The 26,064-nt window shown below is 39.5% G+C and overlaps 1 protein-coding gene across 24 annotated transcripts in view; it reads left to right on the top strand.

The window, feature by feature from the left end:
* The window catches only part of ADGRL3 (adhesion G protein-coupled receptor L3), a 1,804,713-nt gene extending 1,779,743 nt beyond the window's left edge, over positions 1-24,970 (top strand). For all 24 annotated transcript variants that reach the window (XM_033915103.1, XM_033915068.1, XM_033915049.1 and 21 more), the window contains one exon: positions 22,590-24,970. In XM_033915103.1, coding sequence (XP_033770994.1) covers positions 22,590-23,389 — 800 coding nt within the window. In that variant the 3' untranslated portion in view covers positions 23,390-24,970. The remainder of the gene's footprint in view (positions 1-22,589) is intronic.
* The last annotated feature ends 1,094 nt before the right edge of the window (positions 24,971-26,064 follow it).

Raw genomic sequence — 26,064 nt, 5'->3', positions numbered from 1 at the left:
CCAGATTAATAATAATAATAGTTTATTTTTATATACCGCCAAACCATCAGTTCATGGCGGTTTACACAATAGTAATTACTACAAGTAATTAAAATACAGATCCAAATAACAGTGTCTTATAAAAGAAAGTAACACAGTTCAAAAAAAATACTAACTAACAAAATGTGATCCTAACTTATTCAGAGTAATATATGCACAATACAAATTATTTATACTAAAATAGGTAAGAAACTATGAAAATTATTCCATAAAATAATAAAAATCCACTTATCATGATAATTTTAAAATTTATTAAATTTTATATTGTTTAAATAAATAAGTTTTAAGATCTTTCCGAAATTGATAATAAGTAAGGGATGAAGAAAAAGAGCATTCAAACATGAATTTGTTACTCCTGCTTGAAACGCCAGAGTCCTATCTAAGAATTTCTTAAAGCGGCAAGTTTTCACTGCGGGAAAATAAAACCAACCAGACCTACGTATATTTTTTTTAATGTAAAAAATCTGTCTTTTCCCTTAATTCTTAAAGTTCATTTTTCAGGGAGGGGGAATTTTAAGTATAACATCTTATATAAACTAATTTAATTACTTACTATGAAGGGGTGGGGAGGGAGGGAGATAAAATTTTATGATTGGTATTATTGCTGGATATTAAGTGATATTCTCAATGTGCAAATGTGTTTATATATTATCACACTTATTGTACGTATAAAAATGAATAAAGATTTACAAAAAAAAAGTAAAAAATCTAAAATGAGCAACAAGATAAGATAGTGCTAACCCAAATAGAACTTTATAACAAATGCATCCAAATTTAAACAACACTCTAGCCTTGAACGGCAACCAGTGAAGTTTTTGATAATATGAACTAATGTGATTGTTTTTTTAAATTAAAAATCAGACGAATTGCTGTGTTTTGTATTAATATTAATCGACTAATTGTTTTTTTATTAGCACCCAAATAAATAACATTGCAATAGTCCAATATTGAAAGAATTGAAGATTGAACCAGCATTTTAAATGATATAAAATAAAAAAAATTTTCTAATGGTAAGTAACTTCCAAAGAGTAATAAAACATCTTTTGACCAATAAATCTGTATGAGCCATAAAGGATAAAGTATGATCTAATGTAACACCTCATATTTTTAAGGTGGAAACTATTGGATAGGTTTGACCGTTTACAGTAAGCATTGTTTCAGTAAGCTTTTCATTAGGACTAGCAAGAAAAAACTTTGATTTGCCTGGATTCAGTTTCAATTTAAAACTAGAAGTCCAGATTTCCACTTGTGTAAGAATGAAAGAAATCTGATTTAAAATTTCTGGTGTAAACGCAGTTAAAGGAATAAGTATTGAAATATCATCTGCGTAAATGAAAAATTTTACTTGTAAACTATATAGAAAATGACCCAATGGTGCTAAATAAATATTGAATAAAGTTGGAGAAAGTGGTAATCCCTGAGAAATACCATTTTCATTTACTCACCAAGTGGAATATATAGATCTAATGGTGTACCCCTGAAGGGATTTCCTGCCAAGTCCAGTAAGTATCCATGTGTTTTCCCATATCATTCTAAAAGTTATTAACAAGAAATAAAAGAGGGTAATTTAATAAAAACCATTATTCCAGGGCAAGCAGGCACCATCTCACAGATGGGTGACATCATCCAATGAACCTCAGTATGAACAGTGCAAAAGTGTACTGTCACTTTAACTTCTTTAGAAGTCTCGAGACTGCCCATACCGCACATACTTGAGTGCCTTCCTGCCCAACGTCAGCTTGCAGGATCATCAGTTCTTAGTTTTTCACAGAGCTATGATGAATATATGTTGTTGGAGTCTCTTCAATTGTGCTATTTTTCTCTTTTTGGTGCCTTACCAGTTTGTTTTCTTCATTTCTTTTATTTTTCTTTTGTAGTATTTTAGTTTCATAAAAGTTTCTCTAAAAATATTTTCTTTCCATTGTTGGGCCTCTGCTCCTCCTTCAGCCAGGTTTTTGGCCAGGGGCATCAACTCTTTTTCAATCACTAAGTCAATCGACCTTCGAAGGAAAAGTGATGAACAAGAAATAAAAAGGGGTAATTTAATAAAAGCCGTTAACATACCTAAACAGTCTCAAATACTTTATAAAATTACCCCTTTAATGCCTTAGGACAGTGGATCTTAAACCTGTTCTGAAGGATTATCAAGATATCCCTAATGAATATGCATGAGAGAAATTTGCATGTCTGCTACCTACTTTAAAGGCAAATCTTGCACATGTATATTCATTAGGGATATCTTGAAAACCCGGCTGGTTGGAGGCCCCCCAGGACAGGTTTAAGAACCACTGCCTTAGGAAATCAGGTTTTAATTTAAAGTGATTCTCAACCCAGTTTTCAATCAGATTTCTTATTCATAGTCATTGTGGATATTGATACATGATGGCAGATAAAGGCCAAATGGCCCATCCAGTCTACCCATTTGCAGCATCCACTCCCTAAGAGATCCCACATGCCTGTCCCAAGTATTATTGAGTTCGGACACAGTCTTTGTCTCTACCACCTCTTCTGGGAGCCTATTCCAGGCATCTATCACTGTTTCTGTAAAAAGTATTTCCTTAGATCAGTGTTTTTCAACTTCTTCAAGCCAAATCTAACAAGCCAAGTCTAACTTCTTCAAGCTAAGTCTAACAAATATTAACTGAGTATCCCTGCCAAGGCACCACCTTAGACCTGCCCAAGCTCCGCCCCAGACCCACTCAGGCGTCACCCTTGGCCCCACCCCCATAATAATAGTATTAATTGTAATGCAGTTTCTTCTATCCATTTTACATTTACACACAATATAATCTTATTAATACATAATGGTAGCACAAAATAATAATAAAATACCACAAAGCACACTATGCACAGAAAATATTAATTATCATTTATATTCATTTTTTGTCCCAAAGCGTTCAAGGCAGATGACTTTAAAATTTGCTATATCACCTCAGTAACAACTATAGAAAAAAATGTTGCAAAATATAGACAGCAGATATAAATTCTCAAAACTGGAGCAATTCGATCACTAATTTGAAAATAAAATCATTTTTCCTACCTTTGTTGTCTGGTGATTTCATGAGACTCTGATTGGACTTCCTTCTGATTGTGCATCCAATATTTACTTCTTTCTGCTTCCTGCATGCTTCCTCCCCTCCAGACCTCATTCCTTTCCCCAACCAACATCTCTTTCTGTCCCTCCATGAGTCCAACATTTCTTCCTCTCTCTTCTACCCCTATTGTCAACATGTCTCCATCACCCTCTCTCTCACTGTCCATCTGTCTTGAGAGATCCAGGCATCTCTCCCACCCCCCTCTACTGCCACATCCAACATTTCTCCCTCCTTCATCCCCCGGATCATGTGCAGCATTTTTCACCACTGCCCACCAGCCCCATGCCCATTTCTCCTTCTATCACCCCTCTCCTGCAAAATGCCACATCTCTCCCTCCATCACCATGTCCAACATCCCTCCCCCTTGCAGCCCCTTCAATCTGTCCCTCTGTTCCCTCTCCACCACCATATCCAACATTTCTCCCTCTCATCCTTCTATTTCCCATGCATCTCTACCTCACTCCTCTCTCTGTGCCCAATTTTCCTCTTTCTTCCTTTCCCCAAGTGCACCATCTCTCACTCACACTCTCATGCCCAACAATTCTCCCTTTCTATTCCCTCCATTCAATGTCCCATGTTAGTGCCCCCTTCCTCCCTCCCTACTGTGTCTCATGTTCATGCCCCCTCTCTTCCTTCTTTGTCAAATTTGTGCCCCCACCTGTCTTCCAACTTTGTCCCCAAATCGTGCCTTTCCCATGTCCCAATGTGCTCATTCCCCCCCTCCTTTCTCCCTTTGTCCTAGATCATGTCCCCTTACTTGTTTGAGCCGCACTCACTCCTGCATTCAGCGAAACTTATTGGGGGAACACTGCACGTGGCTGATCCACAAGCCTTCCCTCTGACGTCAGCTCTGACTTTGGAGAGAAGATTTTTGGGTCAGCTACATGCAGCGTGTGAACCGCTGCCTGTGCATCCCCCCAACAAGAAGGCTTTTCTCTGACGAGCAGGAAAGAGGGATCCCTGGCGTTGGCTTCGACGGATGAGCAGGCAATAATGAGGGATCCCCTGTGGCGGCGTCAGCAGATGGGCGGGAAGGAATGAGGGATCCCCGGTGGCTTCAGCAGATGAGCGGGCAGGAAGGGGGATCCCCTGCGGCGGCTTCAGCAGATGGGCGGGCAGGCAATATCCTTAGAGGCGGCCAGTGCCATATACCCCCAACAAGCGGCTCATGTACCCCCCCAAGGGAAAGCGTACCGCATGTTGAGAAACACTATCTTAGATTACTCCTGAGACTATCACCTCTTAACTTCATGCTATGCCCTCTCATTCCGGAGCTTCCTTTCAAATGAAAGAGATTCGACTCATGTGCATTTATGCCACGTATCTATATCTGTCCCCATGTGCCTTATCATGACTGAAAACCCGACTGGCTGAGTATGCCCCGAGGACTGGGTTGAGAAACACAGGACTAGACCTTCACAGGCAATGTAACAAGATTTATTAAGAATTTGGGAATAGCGTAAAGTGAAATGTCTTTTTCCAAGAAATTAAGTCAATTTAAATTTGTTGTCTTCTTCCTTCCTTCCTATCGCCTTACACACTTTGGAAAGAAAAAAGTGTTGTTGTTAGTCTTAAATAAACACAATTTTTTCTTGCTAACATATGATGCCTTCTTAATACAGTAAACATTCCTCAATTTAGGAAGAACATAAGCCCTATTCAGCTTCCTTCCCTGTATTCAGTACACCCAAGCATAGGCTTTTCACTGCGAGGAACAGCTAATTAGACAGCAATTTAGCAAATAATGAGTTATTTTGAAGATGAGGCACCAGATCTGACAGATGTGATTCTGCATTTAAATCTCTTCCCACATGACTTGGTTAAAAAATGAAGAAATGCTGAGCTGAGTGGCTGGCTACCTTAAATATAAATGCCACTGCTTATGGCACGGTAATAATATGCATTGGCCTATGCTGCTGACATGTCACCTATATCTCATTGCGCTCATAGCCTGCTGACGCTGAAAGACTTCTACATTTCTGCTGAAGTAGCTTGTCTTTCCTGCCTTTAATAATAAACACATGTTTGCAGTACATCAATCTCTTTTGGGACTCCCTGTCATTTCTTTACCAAAACTCTCCTCATGATTGATGTGTGCAGTTGATCATTATAATCTGTTGGGGGAAGGGGTGTTTCATCACATTGTGTTATCCAGCCGAGACACAGGTCATTATGAGGTGTTCCTGTCTAATTGTGCTGAAAGCAGATGTCTAATGACATTGATTTCTGTATGCATTGGGCCTTGTCTGTCCACCTCCCAGCCCTATCATTCTTGGATATTTTCTGATCACTTTATAGTGATGTAAAATGGTGTCTGGTCTTTTCTGGACCAGTCCCAATAAATCAAAAATTCCAAGTGCAAGAACAATTTTTTTGTTCACCCCCGCTTTACTATATCTTATTAATTTATTTCATATCTTTTTCTAAGGCCTCAGCACCACCACTCACTGCTCAAATCACTTTCATAGCGGTAAGCTTTTCTTTGATAAATCGTCACTGGCCTGTATTTGTTTTACATATATTTATATAGTTTCAATGTCAAGATCTTGCTCAAAAACAGTTTAAGGAGTCGGATGACAGCGATGGCTTAAGGATCTAACCCTCCCGGGTCGAAATAATTAAGAAAGAATGAAAACTAAAGATAAGTGATTTTCAAAAAATGAGATTTTATAGTAATTGATTGAAAAAGGAATAATATTTGGAATGATATATTTAAATCTGAAGAAATAAATGAATTGGATCTATATAAATATATGTAAAACAAATGCGGACCAGTGACGATTTATCACATAAAGCTTACCGCTATGAAAGTGATTTGAGTGGTGAGTGGTGGTGCTGAGGCCTTGGAAGAAGATATGAAATAAATTAATAAGATATAGTAAAGCGGGGGTGAACAAAATAATTGTTTTTGCATGTGGAATTTTTGATTTATTGGGACTGGTTGATAATAGTATCCAAGTATAGTAGACGTTTTGTCTATTTCTATAAGAGAGATACCATCTAGGTTGGAATGGGGTGGTCTTTGCTGGAAGCATTTATGGTGACCAACTTTATTACTGTAGCGGGTACATCCCTAATAAACAGAAGAAGCACTGCACAATGTGGTGCCAGTCATTAACTAATCTGCTGCCATTGCTTGTTAACTTTACTGTTTTCTGTGCAGGCCTGTTTTGAGCCTGACATATAAATCTTGAACACTATCCATATAATGGGCCTGCAGAGAAAAGGATGACTTCTGCAACACATAGGGAAATGGGTAATTTACAAGTAGTACGAACACGATTTAGTTTTCTCTGAAAATTGCTCTCTCTCAGCATGTTTGTTTGTTTAAAATTTGATAACCCACCATTATTTCTTGCAGATCGAGGTGGTTTACAATGAAATAAAAATAGACATAAAAATCATACCGGAAAAAAATACCATTTTCGATAGGACAGAAAAGATGTCATTCATACAAGATCATTCGATACAGGACAGAGACAGACTTATAGACACTTAACTATTAACAATGCTCCTTCCATAAATAATTCCTCCCCTTAGCATTGTCTGTACCCACAGACCAAACCTGATCAACCCAGTAACTGTTTCAGAGATATTGCTCTATTCATATCCTTAAAGGATGGGTTTGTGGAAGGATTAATAAATAACATGTGCAGATTCATGCTTTTGATGTGCAGAAATCCAAAGGAACTGTACAGAAAGGAGAGAGAAATTACTGATGTGCACCCATCAGGAGAGATATCTTGGGCTGGTGATATCTGGTGATTTCAAAGTAGCAAACCAGTGGATCCCGACAAGGAAGTGGCCCAATCCAAGGGAGGCTAGGATGTATAAAGAGAAGCATAGCTTGCAGGAAAAAAAAAATGTGTTTCTGTGCCTCTTTTCAGATCAATGATGAGTCCTCAACTGTTAGGGAGAGACAGACTAAGCCAGTTGCAGAGAAGGGTATAGAGCAGTGTTCTCAAACGTATCCTAGGGGGATCCTCAGTCACTCAGGTTTTTAAGATATCCATAATGAATATTCATGAGAGAGATTTGCATGCAGTGGGTACAATAAGTAGAGCTTTCGGACTATAGAACAAATGCCCCCTTTCACAAAGCCGTGGTAGAGGATTCTATTGCAGGCCAGCGAGATAAATGCTTTGACGCTCATAGGAATTCTATGAACATTGGAGCATTTACCTCACTGGCTTGTGATAGAAACCTCTACCGCAGCTTTGTCAAAGCCAGCAAAAGTCATTAAAATGCCAAGGACTTAATGAGTGCTGGTACAGGAATAAACTACAATAAATTAATCTTGCCTTGATGAATAAAATTAATCACGTAGCTCAAAACTGACAAAAATAATGGACAGAGTTTTGGAAAAGTGCTCTTCAATTGATCTAAATGATCTAACAAATATATATTTCTGTAATTCCCACTCTGGGCACCATGTGCCCCTCCTGCACTCTTTCCCATCATGCACGCCCCACCCCATCGTGCCTTTTCAAAATCTTCAGTGGCAGAAAGCATCGTCTCCTAGCTGCTGCTCGTGCCGGCCTTAACTCTCCCTCTAATGTCACTTCCTGAGCCCAAGTGGATAGGCGGAAAGGAGGAGCGGTGCTGGAGCCCTGACTACAATGGCACTCCTTAGCACCTGGAAGGCTTTCTATGCCACTTTTCAGAAGCATGCAAGAGCAAAGTGGAAATGTCCAATCAGAATGGTGCACAAAAAAGTGTCTTTAACTCATCTGATAAATCCAAATGTCTTTATTCATCCAAAATAACTCATGCATCCAAAGAAACTCAATGACTCGACATGATCATGTTTCGGCCACCGGCCTGCATCAGGAGTCTGTGGAGTCTCTGGGTTTCAAATGGATAAATATGATCTTATTACCAAATGATCAAACCGTAGCTCCGAATCTAATGACGCTACCAAACAACACTCTATTACTCCTCTTGGTGCTCAATCTATTAGAGGCCAGCACTTGCAAGCTGCTTGGGTTTGAGCAACAAGTGGGCAGTGAAAACATGAGAGTTAGCCACATGTGCATGCACATCTGTTCACTTATCTTTGAATGAGGAAAAGTTGGGCTTGCATGGTGTTAATCTCAACAACCAAGACCTGACCCTATTACCTCCCTCGTGGATGATAAAAAAATGTTCAGTGTTCAAATGTCTATTTTGACCACTTTAATAGTATGTGAAATAGTATTATTGGTAGTGTGTGATATCGATGAATTAATGTTCAGATTGCAACCATTGCAGTCATTTATGTGGCAACAGTTAGAGTTATCGTGATGAATACGTTCTTTTTCTATCTACTAAATTAATTCAGAATGTGCTATCCCCTTGGCTTTTTCTTCAGCTCGAGAAGCACAGAAAATGTTTAATGCTTCTTCAGTGCATCTTGACGTTTAATGTGTCTTCAATGCGTCTTGACATTTAATGCGTCATTGTTGCAATCCTTGGAAGGAAAGTGATATGCAGTTTAATAATAATAATAAATTTATTCTTGTATACCGCCCATCCACAAAGTACCAGGCGGTTAACAACAAAGAAGAACTGTACAATCAGTGAAAGGTGCATCAAATTAATAAAAATGAATGTCAAGAGAAAGAATACATAGTTATTTAACAAACTTATCAAACAAATGTGTTTTTAAAAACTTTCTAAAAACGTTATAAGAATCCGTTTGACAAATAAGTGGGCTTAACCAAGAGTTCAGTTTACCTAGTTGAAAGGCAAATGTCCTGTTCAAAAATTTCTTGTAATGACAGTTCTTAACTGAAGGATACATAAACTGATTACAAGTGATTTTTAATGAGATATAAAAATTAAATTGAGAGGCTGGGTATCCCACAGTCAAACCAAAAAGAGATTTAAAACAAAGACAACCAAATTTAAAAAGAGTACGTGCCTCAAAAGGCAACCGATGTAATTGCCGATAAAATGGGCTAATGGGATCATATTTCTTCAGGCCAAAAATTAGGCGCACTGCCGTATTTTGTACTAATCGAATATGTTGTCATTTTTTCTTAAATGATGCAAGATAGACAATATTACAATAGTCGAGGACAGACAGAATTAGAGACTGTACCAAAATTCGGAAAGAAACAAAATCAAAGTATCGTTTGATGGTTCTGAGTTTCCAGAGGATCATAAAGCATCTTTTTGTCTTAAGGTCAGTATGATCCTCAAATGTTAACTGTCTATCTAGTGTGGCCCCCTAAAATCCTAATGAAAGGGATGATTTCAAAGGTTTGATCATTGATTAAAACCTGTTTGTCTAAAATGGTATCATTAGGACTGGCAAGAAAAAATTTTGTTTTATCTGAGTTAAGTTTAACGGCCTCTTTTACAAAGCCACATGGCAACAGCCTCAAAGCCCTTTAAATCTCTATGGGCATCGGGGCTGTTAGCGCAGCGCGGCCGCTAGCGCAGCTTTGTGAAAGAGGCTGTAAGTTTAAATCTAAGCATCCAAAGTTGTATCTTTGCCAAAATTTCGGCAATCTGGACTTTTACGTTCTCGGAAAAAGATGACATGGGCAATAGCGCAGCAATGTCATCAGCATAGATATAGAATGTGACTTTAAGTTTTTGCAATCTATGCCGTGGCACTGTCAGTTTCTTAGTTTATTCCTTTTCTCTAAAATGTGTTTAGTTGAGCAAGGTCACTAAGGGCTCCTTAAGGTGCGTTAGTGCCTCAATGCGCGGAATAGCGCGCGCTAAATTGCCCCGTGCGCTAGACCTTAACGCTAGCATTGAGCTGGCATTATTCTAGGTGCATACCGCTCAGTGTAGTGCAAGGTAATTTCGTGCACCTTAGTAAAAGGAGCCCTAAGTCTGATAGCAGCTAGGCTATAGTGATACCTAGTGTGAGCACACTTTTGTCCTCCTCCTGAGATATAAAAGCACAGCATCTTATCTGAAAACTGCTTTCTTTCCTTCTTTCCAGATTAGTTTTGCTGAATGTATACTGGGGTTCAATGGTTACAGGGTTTTTTCATTTTTGCAAAATTTTCATGTTACTCTTTTTTTCTTCTGTGTAGTGTATCAGCCTAGAAAAGGCAGTTAGTCTGCTACATATTAAGGCGTAAATTTTCAAAGCTTTCACTGGGAGCTACATGGATAAAACTAAGAATCAAATGGCAGAATCTAAGACAATTTTCAACTGCCCAAAAGTTCAAATCTAAAACTCTAAAACAGGATTGGGCAGCCATGATCCTCATGGGCCACAACCCAGTCGGTTTTTTAAAGATTTCCACAATGACTATGCATGAGATTTATTTGCATACAATGGAAACAGTACATGCATATTCATTCTGGAAATCTTTAAAAAACTGACTGGGTTGTGGTTCTCAAGGACCGTAGCTGCCCACCCCTGCTCTAAATATATGTTTAGGTTCCCAAATGGTTAAACATTTTCTTGTTGACAGAAATCCCTGAATTCTATAAATGACGCACAAAATTGCATACTATTCTGAGACGTACATGCAACTAATTTGGCTAATGTGCCAATCAGTGCCAATAATTGGGTGATAATTATTGGCAGCAGTTTGGGTTTGCACATGCATCTTGCTAAGAGCTATTCTATAAAGATAAATATACAGATTTTAGAACGTACAATTCAAAAAGGGCTGTGGCCAAGGGAGGGCACGGGTAACCCAGGGGGCATTCACTAAAGATGCATCCAGTATTGCCGTGTACCAGGGATCCACACCTAAATTAAATGCCAAGATTTATACCAGGTTTCAGTTGGTATAAGTCCGCTTGATGCTTCGCGTAGAAATTGGTTCGAGGTCCCATTCTATTCTAGATTAGCACTCCAGAGAGCATATGTTTTTTGGGCATTGCTTTCTGAGTGCCACTTACTAAATCTAGTCCAAAATGTAAAAAGCTTTATTCTACCTGCTATTTGTTTGGGCTGTTGGGAAGGAGGTAAAATAATGTGTGTATTTTTGACAGTGTTTAGTAAGTACACTGCTTTTTTCTCCTAACATAAACATACCTCCCCAAAACACCTCTCTATAACTTCATGGCTACTTTTAATACACAGAAGAAGGCAATTTTTAGCAAAGCCATTCGACCCAAGTAAATAGATTTGAAAATTGTCCTTTTTGTGACTTGGAATGTTCATATAACATATTGGCAAACTGAATTGTTGTATTGTTGCCACTTACCAGGTATGCTTATAGGACATAGGGACATGCATCTCATTTTTAACCCCAAATGACAGAAAAACCTGAAATTCCACTCCCCTCCCCCATTTTAACAATCCGCAATATAGGTTTCTTTCACAGCATGTAGCGCTAAATGCTTTGACGCTGCTCCGATGCTCATAGGAATTCTATAAGCGTCAGAGCAACGACAGAGCATTTAGCGCTCTGGGCCGTGGTAGAAACCACGTGGTAAAAAAGGGGTTTGGGTTTTGTTGTGTCATCAGTAGCACTTGCTATTGTCGTTGGTGCACCTTAGTGGTTAATAGTGTGCAATGTTCATCAATAGGCAAACTGCTGAACGAAACCGAACACTATTTGAACAATAGGGAGCACTTTTTCAGTAACGGTGTGCATTAATGATGATATTGGCCTTGAACAAATTCGAAAATCCCATAGATGACACAAGAAGCGTTAAGAAAAAAAAAAAGGGAAAAGCACTACAATTAATGTGCTGTTTTAAGCAAGCCTTTATTTTTGTAACCATTTTCCAGAAAGTTCTGTGTTGTGTGGGCTTTCTTTATTGTTTATTTGCTTTTGGTTTAGGCAAGCGTATCAATGTTGTCTTGATTATACTTTCAGTGAGAACTTGAGCAATGCTCTAAATGTGGCTTCTGTTTTGACATGTTGGTGCGTTTCCTTCCACTTTTTCTTAAGTAACATCTGTTCATTGGGTCCTTTAGGTTTAGATCTAATTAGCTTGCTGCTTATATAAAGGACTGTTTAAGTGTTGTCTTTCTTTAATGTTTTGTTTTTTCATTATTTTTATATTTTTTTACATTTGCCTGATTGACTTTTTTTTCCCCTTTGTCTTTCTATCGGGCTGCTCCAGGAGCCATGGCTAATCATCTAATAACCAATGCTCTACTTCGTCCTCATGGCACTAACAATCCTTATAACACATTGCTTGGGGAATCGGCGGTCTATAACAACCCTTCTATCAGCATGTACAAAACACAAGGTGTGCTGGAAGTATATCTTAAATTTTTCTAGTGAAAGTCCCATTTCTGTGGATTACATAGACTCATTTTTTTAAAAAAATTTTCAATGGGCAAAAGTGATTCTTTTTTCCTTAACCCTTCCATCTCAGTCTAGAATAGTTTCCTTAGCCTTTTTCATTAATCTAAAGATTTAACTTCACTGTCACAGAGAAACCCTAGATTCAACTTTGAGCACCTTTTAGTTTGTTTTTTGTTTGTTGTTTTTTTTTTTTTGTCATATTGTGTACAATGTGTCGGTCCTGTCCATTTATTTCTGTATTGTGGGTACCGTCCTTTCATAAAGCACTTTCAATAGTGTGCTTGAAAAGCTGAGAATCCTGTTCAAGGTAAGTGAGGCATAGAAGAGCCTTGGGTAACAAAATGCTTTTCTTATTGTAAAAGAAGGTTGAAAAGCTCATCAAAATATCAGTCTAAGGCTGTACTACAGAGGTTACCAGATTGGCAGGATTACGAGATAAAAAGCCATTCACAACCGAAATGCAGATCTGAATAAATGGTCATTTGGTACCATCCATTACCAATATTCTAGTTTCTAGAGAACATTCATGTAAAATCACATATTTCCTAGGCTTTATGCAAAAGAACGGAATAGGAGCTTTCAGGCATTGATGATAATTTAACCTTCTGTGATGATCTGAGCATACCGTACATTAGCTGCAGGTTTAATCGTTTGCTTAGATGGCATTCACGGCATATGATACAGGTAATTATTAAACATTTTCTCTGCTGGGGGACAGATGAACCGAAGAACTCTTTAAATAGAAAATTATTGATTTTCAGTGAAGTAGTTCCATCCAGACTTCTGCAATAATGAAAAAAAGTCACATATAATACATTTTCTCTCTCAGTCTTTAATGCGAGCTGGCTAATGAGCACTGATCTAAGTTCCAGTCTCCTGTTCATCTAGTTTTACAGGGGTTGGACATATTAGGGAAGGGTAAGTTTAGACCTTGGGGAAAAGAAGATGGCTGCCATTGGAAAAGCGTTATGCAGAAACAGCAATTTAGAGAATACAGTGGAACCTTGGTTCACGAGCATAATTCCTTCTAAAAGTATGCTCGTAAACCAAATTGCTCGTATATCAAAGCAAGTTTCCCCATAGGAAGTAAGGGAAACTCGCTTGATTCGTTTCCCCCCCCCCCACTCCAGGCCACCGGCGCTGCTCCACCTCACCCCCACTCCCGAGGACACCGGCGCTGCTCCCCCCGAGAACTGGCATCGCTTCCCCCTGCCCGCAAACTGGCATCGCCCCCCCCTCCCGCTTGCGTTGCCCGCAATCCGGCATCCCCCACCCGCCTAAACACAATCCCTTACCCTGATCTGGAACCGGCACCAGGACCAACGCACAGGACGTGCCGGTGCCCGAAGATCCTGCCTCATGACTGGGCTGGACCATGAGCTTCTGCGCATGCGCAAGGCCTTCTGGTTATCGCTCTCTCCAAAATTCTCGGAGATCTCAGAGATATGTTGGTGCTGGTGCCAGATCGGGGTTTGGGCGCGCGGGCGGGGGATGCCGGATTGCCGGGGGGGGGCTCGCAAATCGAGTCAACGCTCGGTTTGTGAGGCACGATTTGCGAGAATGTTTTGCTCGTCTTGCAAAACACTCGCAAACCATGTTACTCGTAAACCGAGGTTTGACTGCAATTCCCTTCAAGAAACATGTCAACCATGAGCAAACCGTGATAGGCATATAGAAAGAAAAGTGAATACTCAGAAACTGCAATAAACAGGAAGGGCCCTGTGCTAACACTACTCTGCATTAACAGAGCCATTGCTAAGAATAAAGGGACAGTATAGGGGGCAGAGATAGGGCGTGAACAGCACATTGCAGTTAGCACATGATAAATTAGCATGCATTATCACTTCTTCACTTAGGGCTAGATTCACTAAGCAAACCAATTGTCTACCAATCGGTTTGTGACCCCCCTTTGTGACCCAATTTCCCTCCGACCCTATTCATTAACCTATGTCCCGATCATCCTCTAATCCGTGCATGCAAATGAGGGGGAACGGCATTCAAATGATGGCAGGCAGTGATTCACAAACAAAAACCCTGTAACACCGACTGAGCTGGCCGATCACAAATAAGCAACTACTGAGGACCTGTCGCTCAGGTTCTTTCTGACTGCTCTGCCGCCCTGCTCTCTGACTATTTTTCTGTTCTCTCCCCGAACTCCTGCTTTCAGCCCTTATCTCCTGCCTGCCCCGAACTCCTGCAGCCCCGATCTGCTGCCTACCCCGAACTCCTGCAGCCCCGACTCTCTCGCCTGCCCCAATCTCCTGCCTGCCCTGAACTCCTTCAGCCCCAACTCTGCCGCCTGCCCTGATCTGCCTGCCCCGAACTCCTGCAACCCTGACTCTCTCGCCTGCCCGAACTCCTGAAACCCTGACTCTCCCACCATTCCTCACAGTGCAAGCCCGTGGTTTTAACCTGCGGGCTTAAAGCGGGTTAAAACCACAGGCTCGCAAAAAAGTTTTAAACAGCTTTTAAAAATTCTCTGCTGGGCTAGGAGGGCCAGCGCATGCATTGGGATTCTGTAGAGCATTTGAGATTGCTATAGAGCATTTGCATGAGGGCGATTTGTGAATCAACCCCCTGGACACAGATCGGATCGGATCGGATCCGTGCCCTTAGTGAATCTAGCCTTTAAGGTGGACACATGTAATGCCTTCTCAGTAGGATGAGTTAGATGAATCCGCACTAATTGCTAATGTGGTGAAATTAGTTAGCAGGGTTTAAAAAGGCCTTGGATAATTTCCTAAAAGAGATGTCCATAGGCCATTGAGATGGCTTGGGGAAATCTACTGCTTATTTCTAGGATAAGCTACATAAAATTTGTTTTACTACTTGGGATGTGGGTTGGCCACTGTTGGAAACAGGATACTGGGCTTTATGGACCTTTGGTCTGTCCCAGTGTAGCAATTCTTATGTTCTTATGCTCACACAGTAAGGGACTTTTCAGTGTGGTATGTGTAAAGGATTTTCTGGTCTTGCCCCCAGCAGTTAACACAGAGCCTTTGCACTTACCACCAATGTTTCCTCTAACTCCTTTATTAGCTTAGAGGGAATATTGTACCAAACATTAATCTTGGCTATTTCCCACATTTTAGCAGATAGGCCTCAGAAATCATTTGCAAGGCAAACAATAAAATGTATTTTCCTATATTGTGCATGAGCTTTGGGGGAGATGCATTTGTCTATGCAGTAACTTCATGTATTGAAATTTACAATAGATTGCTGTCAAATTAAATCAGAGTATTATTTCCAGAATTAGCACTCCATTTGTATCTATTCTGGAAAATTAGTATATCTCCAATCAGGTGCACATTGGAACTAGAATGGTGCAGATAGCATTCAATTTGCCTGAGCTATATCAACACACTTGTGGAGCTTGCCATTGCACAAAAGAAATACTGTATCTTGCAGCCCCCCCCTGAGATTCCTCCCCCTGCCATACACAATAAAGTTGTATTAATCTGGATGGCAACTCTCATCCCCATACCCCTGAGATTCTTCTTTCCCCAATCAATAAAGTTGTACCAATCCGGATGGCACCCCTATTAAAGCTCCAATCTAGATGGCACCCCTGCATCCCCCTATCAAATCCCATACATCAGATGGCATTAACAATCAAGACCCCTGACCCAGAAGGCTCACCCCCCAATCAAGGCCCTGCAACTTGACATCCCCCCCCCCATCAATCAGCCAGGACCCCTACCCTCAGCTTACTGGGTCAGACCAATGGTCCATCTAGCCCTGTATCCCATCAGAAGTACCCAGCAAAAACCAAAATAGTAGCAATACTATATGCTACCGATCCAGGGCAAGCAGTGGCTTGCCCCCATATCTGTCTCAATAACAAACTATGGACTTTTCCTCCAGATTAGTATCTAAGTGAAATCCATCTATTGTGGGGGTGTTCTGGGGTGGAGTCAGTACTTGGCTGAATGTAACCGGCCGAACTTAACAGGCCATAAATGGGACTGCTTAAAACACAGTCCTATCTGTAAGTGGCATCCCAAGGCCGGTTAAATTCTGAATGTCAACTTAACCAGGTATGTGCTAGCTGACTCCACAAAAAATTGATATTCTGTGCCCAGTGCCCAGAAGTGGCCTGGCATTGAACATCCAGAAATAATGCTAACAGCAATCAGTATAAAGCTGACTGCCACAGGCTGAATGTTGACCACCCATTCATATATGCTATGCCCAAGCTTCACCCAGACTCTGCCCATGTGTACACTCGCCTTCAAATTATGTGCTATCATATGTAGCTGCCAGTTTGTAATACACAGGAGTATTAGCATTTATCCTTGGACAAGCATGCAGCATATTCTCACATGTAGGTGATATCATCCACTGAGCCCAGTACTGACAGTGCTAAAAGTGTACTGTCACCTCACAGCCGTATTTGTGTAGTTTTTCAATGACAACATTCCCTATGTGTGGGCGAGCGTTGTCGTGAAGAATGAGTGGCCCAGTCAAGAGCAACTGAGGTCAGGTTTTATGCATTTTTCTGCGCATTTTTTGTAAAAAATCACAATAATACACTGCTGTGACACTTCTTCCAAATGGAACTTTGTCTGTAATGATGATGCCTTCATGATCATAAGCAAAAATCATCATTTGTTTGACTTTTGATTGAGCTTGTCAAAATTTTTTTGGCCATGGGGAAGATGGAGCTCTCCATTCGTCATTGAAAAACTACACAAATATGGCTGTGAGGTATTACCTCATGCTCCCTACAGTCCAGACATGAGTCAACCAGACTTCAACCTTTTTCCAAAGTTGAAACAACTTATGCGTGGACATCATTTTGCATCTCTGGAAGAGCTTTTTTCTGCCGGTACCCGAGCCATTCGTCAACTGACCAAAAATGGTGTCTTGGATGGAATAATGAAGCTTCCCGAACATTGGGACTTAGTCATTGCAAAGCAGGGAGACTATATTGAAGGACTGTAAAGAAATACTTGAAAATAAAATAAAACATGTAAATAAAAAAAAAATAGTGTGCATTATTTATGAAATGACTCTCGTATATCAACAAGCAGGGGGGAACAGGTTCTCTTCCTCTGTGTCAAGAAGCCAAGCACATTTGAAACTGGGCAATTCTTCAAAACAATCTCAGCAGATTTCTTCAGCCACACGAGTGGACTCTCAACTCCAAAGTCTTAAGCCACATCTTCTCATTTTAGGGGACTCCTCAGATAGACCTGTTTGCATCTCCCCTCAACCACAAGTTGCCTCAATTCTGCTCCAAACAGTACTCTCCTCATCATCTGGAAGCAGATGCATTTCTTCTGGATTGGTCACACAAGTTTCTATATGCATTTTCGCCAATCCCTCTGATCCTGAAGATGTTAGTCAAGTTTAAACAAGAGTCAGTCACCATGATTCTGATAGCTCTTCGGTGGCCCAGATAACCTTGGTTCTCCCTTCTACTTCAACTGGCTGTCAAGGATCCAATTCTATTATGGATTTTTCCATCTCTACTCACTCAGTCAAGGATCTCTTTTACATCCCAATCTGCAATCTGTGCACCTAACTGCTTGGTACCTCTTGCCCTGACTTCATCAGATTTTAATCTTACTGACTCAGTACAAGACATCATAGCTGCTTCCAGAAAGCCTTCTACTCAGCAATGCTATCGACTCAAATGGACACGCTTCACTTTGTGGTGTAATCTCCATCACTTGGATCCCTCTACATCTTCTATATAGTCAGTGTTGGACTACCTTCTCCATTTATCCAACTCTGGATTTGAAACTTTGGTTAGAGTTCACCTCGATACTTTTAGTGCTTACCATGCTCTTTTCAACAATAAACATCTAGCCACTCATCTGCTTGTTTCTCGGTTTATGAAAGGAGTCTTGAACTTGAAACATCCACTAAAACTGCCTCCAGTTACAGTATCTGGGATCTCAATGTAGGCCTCACCAGTCTGATGAAGCCACCATTTGAACCACTGACAACTACTCACCTTAAGTTTCTCACTTATCTTTCTCACTTCCTGCTCGTCAAGTGAGTGAACTGCAAGTGTTAGTTTGTGATCTGGACGAAAACAAGAGAATTGACCCAATGATCTCCACAGACAAATCCAAGAAGAAACAAAAAAACAATGTGGAGAAATGATGTTCTTAATATGGACTTTATTAATATTAAAATAATATTAAAACTTGGCAAATCACCATTTACAGTGTTTCATTACAATAAAGTGGTTCTTAGAACTCATCCTAAATTCCTTCCAAAAGTTGTCACAGAATTTCACTTGAATCAATCCATTGTGCTACCTGCGTTCTTTCCAAAACCTCATTCTTACTCTGCAGAAACTGCTCTTCATATATTGGACTGTAAACGTGCCTTGGCTTACATACAGAGAACTAAGATATATAGGTCTTCGCTTCAACTGTTCATCTCTTTTGATCCTAACAGTTTGGGTCTACCTGTAACCAAATGAACTATTTCCACAGTAAGCTAGGGAGTCCTACATATGAGAATATACTGCCTGCTTGTCCAAGAATAAAGCGCAGTTACTTACCGTAACAGGTGTTATCTAGGGACTGCAGGCAGATATTCTCTTATTCCTCCCACCTCCCCTGGTCGGCTTCTTATAGAACTGAGGAACCATGAGCCGACATTGGGCAGGAAGGCGCTCGCGGGTGCATAGTACTGGCAGTCTCGAAACTTCTTAAGAAGTTAGTGACACTACATTTTTAGCACTGTTTGTCCCAGGTTCTGTGGATGACATCATTCACATGTGAGAATATCTGCCTGCTGTCCCTGGATAACATCTATTACGGTAAGTAACTGTGCTTTATGCACACATACGCAAAAACATAGATGAATTATGCCACCGACTCATGGCAACAAGCACAGTGAGGAATCTACCCTGTGATGTTTTGTGGTGTATACGAGCAGTTTGTCATTACCTTCTCCCATGCAGTGTGTGGCTCCACTTTGTTGCTGTTGCCCAACATAGGGCCCCTCAGCCTACAGCACCTCGTATTCCCAGGTGGTCTCCCATCAAGGTACTAGCCAGGGCTAAACCTGCTTAGCTTCTGATAGTAAGAACAGAGAGAGGAAACGTGCTAGTATTCTGTATATTTATGCATGCCAGTGGCTTATAAATGTGGGTGCCCAGTTATAGAATTACCCTTCATATCTAGGAAAGTTCACCATCAAGTTAAGTGCATGATAGATAACTTGTGAAGCAGTTAGCTACACCTCTTGAGGTGGTTATTAACTGATCTGCATTATCTGTTGCATTAACAGTTAATGAAGAGTGATGACATGCACATTACTCGTAACTGTGAATCTTAGTCCTCAATCATTCTGTCCCTCTTCTGCATGAACTATTAACCATGTAGCAATTCCCACTTTAAACAGCCAACAGAGCTTAGTAAATAGTCCTCACAAGGTATTAAAAAAACCTCATTGACTGGATTTCTGTGGTTGAAGAATTCCTATAAATACTAACATCTAGCTGTCAGTAAGTTGCAAAAAATTGACTATTACTCACACTTTTTTTTTTGGGGGGGGAGGGAACATGAATGGGAAAGTTACCCATTAACACATAGACTATAAAGTCCAATGGCATTTTCATGGGTAAGACGGTGCTTTACCCATAGAAATAGCCTATTACAAAATTTCCTGCTTATATAGCCTGTATGCATATATGTTTTAACCACTGTTTGAAGAGTTGTTCCTGAGAGCAGTTCTGAAGGTGGTGATGGATAGGGTTTTGCAATTATATCCATACTTTATGGGAATTTGAGCATCTGCATGTCATTTAATCCCAAATATCTGTGCAGCCATAGCAGGTGTAAATATAGCACATAATTTTCCCAGTGGAAATTTGTGCTTGCTTCTGATTTAAAAATCCAAGAGACTTCTCTATTTGGAGAAATGCAAGGATACAGGTACCAAGCTGCTCCCCAAAAGGTTCAACAAAGAATGGGTAAAAATGTGGTTTATGCATTACTGTATCCTAGAAAATTTGACTTTTATATTGCCGCCTGTAAAAGAATCATATGATAGTGTTTCATATATTGTGTGCTACAGAAATGGTTTTTGTTAACCCTTTTTCCTGCATATCATCAATTTGCTTTTTTACTCATGTTTTCTCTACTGTCGCTGTAAGCTTACTTGTTGTTTTTTCTTTCCTTTTCTTCATGCTGTCGTTTAGAGCCCTACAGAGAGACAAGTATGGGAGTAAAGCTAAACATTGCATATCAAATGTAATTTTTTTTTAGTTCACTTTTATTGCATCACATATGGAAGCTGTAGTCTGGTGAGAGCAAACACGTGTCCTTCTGTGTCTCAAACAGGTTTTCAGGATCTTCAAAATGTCCAAACGAAGTCTAAGCGAGAGCCATTGCACTCAAATCTCAGAAAGGTTTCTAGTGGATCTCCCTAATGCCAGATCTGTTTGAGGCACTGCAGTAACTGAGTTTGCTATCACTAGTTTAGTGATTAAAACAATTCATTTCATAAGTTTAAAATCAGAAAAAATAGATACATACATATATATTTGCTACAAGAATATATATGTAAATATAAGAACATTGCGAATTAAGATTAGATGCTTTTTTTGTCTAAGTCTTTCATTTGTCACAAGTTGCCATAATTCTTGAGTTTTATATGGCATAAGTGTGAATTAAGAAATCCTTATTTTCATCATACTTTCATAACTTTCCATTGTTCCCAAGTCATGTTTTGTCATTGCAAAATCTATCCTCTACTCCACCCCTTTAATTTTCATGCAGAAGCTGGAAGCCTGCAGCTCTACATTGATCATGGATTGGAATTACAAATGCAGAGGCTCGGTGAAAAAAAAAATAAAAAAATCACCAAGCCGCGGCCATCCAATAGCATCATTCACCCATCCCATGCAATCTTAAATCTTTATTTTCTACAGACATTGTGAATTGTTTGCTGAGACTGCCTAACATGAAAATAAGTGATTTTATTCCATGTTTGTGGTGGCTGCTTTGTTATTCCGCTTTTTTCCTGGGAATTTCAACCACCTGCTTTCAGAGCTGGCTGTACTGAGTTTGATAATATGCATGAATAGCCCTTGAGTAAGAATTATTTATTTAAAGTGTTTCATTCCGTCAAAGAAAACATCAGCTGATGAGTTTAGAAATACTGGAGGGATGTTACAGTTTTACAGACACAGAGTACACCATATTTTTTTTTCAAAGACAACCAGTGTACTAAAGTCTCATAGAAGTGAAAGCTCATTAATCTTTCCTGACAGTTTTCCTAAATCCACTCCTGCTAGGTTCAATGTTATCTGTGAATACTGCACCTTTTCAGCAGCTTTTGAATTCTTAACTGAGCATTACATGGCAGCTGTCCTAGTTCCTCATTCCTGTGCTCTTTTCGGGGATTTTAATGTTCACAGGATAGCCAACCAGCTACTTTCCTAGCTTATGGGGGTTACGATGGTAATAACATTGATTTTGTATTTCAACCATCTTCCCAAACCTACTGATCTCCAGAACCTAAATTCTTTAATATTGTTCAAGTGGGGAGGGAGGGGTACGGAGCTGCTGGTTTTGTTAGTCATAGATCGAGTATAACCTCGAGAGCGATAACATTTAAATATTTTCTTTGCATTGCGTGACTCTGTCCATGGAGAAATATTAATGCGCATGGATGTGTACTATTATATAACTGAAATAAATTCTCCAGTCCATGCATTACAAATACTAAAAATTATGGCTATCCAATTTTGCTTGTATTTTGCAAATGTATCTAATTAATTTTATAAATTACACTTTTGCAATTGATTGCAGAGATGAAGGCATGCATCTGTTCCCCCAACAATGACATATTAAAACCAGCTGTCAAGAATAGTACTTTGAAATATATTTATTGAATTCTAGTTTAAGCTCAGGATTGGTAAGAAATGTCCAGATTAGCATACTGTGGGCAGCACACATTTTACTGCATATAATATTGGTGTATGAGCTGGCTGTAAAGAATTATTAGGTAAAAAACAGATCATAAGATGGAGTAATGACAGGTGATAAATTCAAAATATTGTTTCTAGAGTTCTTATGTCTGTTTCAATCACTGTATTCAAACCTGTATATATGGTATATTGTTTTGAGACTATAACTATGAAGTTTCAGGCAATGCATAAGGTGTACAAAAGAAGAATGTTATAATTATATGTAAATATTATGAAAGATTGTGGGGGTTTTTTTTTTTACAAATCATACTGTTCTTGTGTCCTGTTTTTCAGAGGGGCTTCTGAACAATGCCAGGGATACAAGTGTCATGGATACTCTACCACTGAATGGTAACCATGGGAACAGCTACAGCCTGGCCAGCGGTGAATACCTGAGTGACTGTGTTCAAATTATTGATCGTGGCTACAACCACACCGAAACTGCCCTAGAGAAAAAGATTCTGAAGGAACTCACATCTAATTATATTCCTTCCTACCTGAACAACCATGAGCGTTCAAATGAGCAGAACAGAAACCTAATGAACAAACTTGTGAACAACATTGGTAATGGGAGTGAGGATGCCGCAATTGTCTTGGATGACGCTGCCTCTTTTAATCACGATGAAAGCCTGGGTATGGAACTAATACATGAGGAGTCTGATGCACCTCTGCTGCCACCACGTGTCTACTCGACGGAGAACCACCAGCCTCACCATTACACCAGACGACGGATTCCACAAGATAATAGTGAGAGCTTTTTTCCTTTATTGACCAACGAGCACACAGAAGATCTCCAGTCGCCCAACAGGGATTCTCTTTACACCAGTATGCCAACCCTTGCTGGTATGCCTGTTGCAGAAAGCATTACTGCCAGCACCCAAACCGATCCCCCAGCAGCCAAAAGCAGTGATGCCGATGATGTCTACTACAAAAGCATGCCAAACTTGGGTACCAGAAATCATGTCCATCAGCTACATACCTACTACCAATTAGGCCGAGGCAGCAGTGATGGCTTTATAGTACCACCAAATAAAGATGGAACACCAACAGAAGAAAACTCAAAAGGACCTGCGCACTTGGTTACTAGCCTATAGAGGATTACGCAAAAAAAAAAAAACAAAATTCAACAAAATTTATTAAAAAGCAAGCAAACTCTCTAACACTTGGTTTACTATTCCAATTTAATACTGTATAAACAGTGGTAATATCGTCTGTACATCTAAATCTTCATGCTGTTCTAAGGATTGTCAAACTTTTTTTTTATTGGAATTTTTAGGCCAGCCCCAAGGAAGAGATACTGATGTAATGTCCCCCCTTCCTTGACCATCCCTAGATAGACTTCATTATGTTAATGATAAAGGATATAAGAGAAAATGACACTGTTTGTGGCCTTCTTTAATTATGCTGTGTTTGTTAATTAAAAAAAAAAAAAGCCCTTGATGCTCCATTACTTTTCAAAGACCTGATTTCAAGGATGACATTTAATTTTGAACAGTGGTAACGATGGAGCATCAGGGTCAGAGTCCTGCACAAAAGCAAAACTTGGTTACCGTGACTCTGCATCCCATCCTGGCTTTTGGTCACTTGTACCTTTGGCTGAAGCCTGCAGCACGATCAGCTGTGGGGAAATAAAAACAAAATCAAATCAGAAACAAACACACAACAATCTAATAAAATGGAAGGGAAGTTTAGAAATACTGTATATGCTCAATGCATATTTTGTTTTTGCTGTATTAACGGATTATCAATCAAAAACAAAACTAATGGCAGAAAAAATTTGAACAATTTATATGTAATGTACAGATACTAGCATTGCACATATAGTATGCTTTTCTGTTCCTCCAGAACTTTCGTCCCTGTTAATGTAGTGGAAAAAAGAAAAAAATAACTTTTTTTTTCTGTTGTGCTGGTCTTGCAAGTTTTGTCTACCAGTAGGAGCAAGGTTTTCATAAGCCCTTTTTTTGCCATTTTTCCTTGAGAGTTCACTGGGCAAAACTATCACTTTATAATGATGATCATTTTCTAGTAACGTGAACATAAAAATTGTTTTGGGGAAAAAAAATGAGAGAGAGAAAATCGATAATTGAATTTTGTTTTCTCACTGTATATTTTTGATCCAGTCAATGTATTGCCAACAGAATTTTTTGCAAAATAGACCAGGATAAATTTTCTCTTTGCAGTGCACAACTGTTATACTAAGAATTGTATTTGGCAAACAATCCCTCACCAGGCAATAGGTACGGTTCTAGAAGCCAAGTGGTCTTGAATAGAAATAGTGGGGCTTCTGCATGTGAAGACCATACGCTGTAGGAGTTAAACAAGATGTTCATGGTTCTTTCTGGTCAAAGCACTAGGCACTTGTACTGCAGTGGTTAAACAAATTGACTTACTTTATATTAAGAATTAAAAAAAATATTTTGAAGTGATGAAAATAAATGCTCTGTTCATTATTTTCCTAACAGTAAAATTTTATTTATTTTGCCAGGATTTTGAAGTCATGCAGATTTTCAGGGGGTAAATGTGAGCAGCACAGATTCAGAGGTTTTGGTTTTTGTTTTTGAATCTTATGATCCATTTTGTATGGTCTCAAGAGTTGAATGACCTCATTACTAAAATTTGTTGTAAAAGTGAAACTTGTTTGCCAACCAATAAACAACTGATTATGATTTAGAAGATATGCACTTTATGGATATATCAATATGGTTACTCTTATTTGAAATGTTTCTGCCTTCAGTACGGATTTATTGATTATACAGTATAGGATAATGTACAGAAGCCTTGTTTCAGAAACCAAAACCTGGTCAGGTATGAAAGGAAGTAATGACAGAGCTGCTGGAATATTGGGTAGATGTATCAGTCTGACATATATCTAATGGAGTCTTCTATCTGGCTTCTTGAGTCATAATCAGTCATCTTTGTTGGCTCACCAAGTTGTAGTCCTTTAATACATCTGTCCTTTAGCACTGTTGTTGCTTGTTGAAGCCAAAATAATGAATGCCAATTAACGGAATAAACTGAGAAATATTTAAGGGCAAATTCTATAAGAAGCGCCCAAAAGTTAGGCACCTAATTAGGCACTGTTCAGCACGATTCAAGTAAAATTGGGCGCTGTTTAATGAATCACGCTGAGCGGAACCTATTTTGGAGGCCCCCAAGAAATAGGCCAGCTCTAGGCACAACTAAAAGTTAGGCACCTAGCTGAGCGCTTAAGCACGCTTAAGAGCAGTGATTCTGCAACAATGCCTAACATGTAGCCACGCCCACGCCTAACGTGCACAGCGCCTGTATTTTTTAAGGCTGCCTAAATTTTTAGAGGCGTCTTATTACAGAATCGCGCTTTCTTGATAGGCAACTATGTTTCAATCAGTGCTGAATAACAAGCTCAATTGAGCTTGTTATTCAATTTAGATAGGCGCCTATCTAGTTGGGCGCTTCCAAAATAGGTGCCTAACTTTAGGCACTGGTTACAGAATTCGGGCCTTAGTTCCAGTTAGTGCAGGAAGATGATGGCTTTTTGTTATTGACTAGTCATTGGGATAATATTGAATTGTGATAAGTACAGTGGTGGGAGAGCATTTTGAAACAAAATGGAAATGTATTCTATAAACTCTTGCTATTTCAGTGACCTGCCTCTGGCCCCTCATACTGTAAGGAAGTAGTTTTATAAAGCATAAGCATCTTATTCTGTTTACAATCCGTTTCTATGCCTACTTCTAGAGCTATAACAAAATCATTAGCAATCAGTTTTGTTAGGCATTTACTCTAGTGC

This window comes from Geotrypetes seraphini, chromosome 1 (assembly GCF_902459505.1).
Source record: "Geotrypetes seraphini chromosome 1, aGeoSer1.1, whole genome shotgun sequence".
NCBI classification, from domain to species: domain Eukaryota; kingdom Metazoa; phylum Chordata; class Amphibia; order Gymnophiona; family Dermophiidae; genus Geotrypetes; species Geotrypetes seraphini.
The sequence above is the reverse complement of the archived record's forward strand: the minus strand, read 5'-3'. Positions and strand labels throughout refer to the sequence as shown.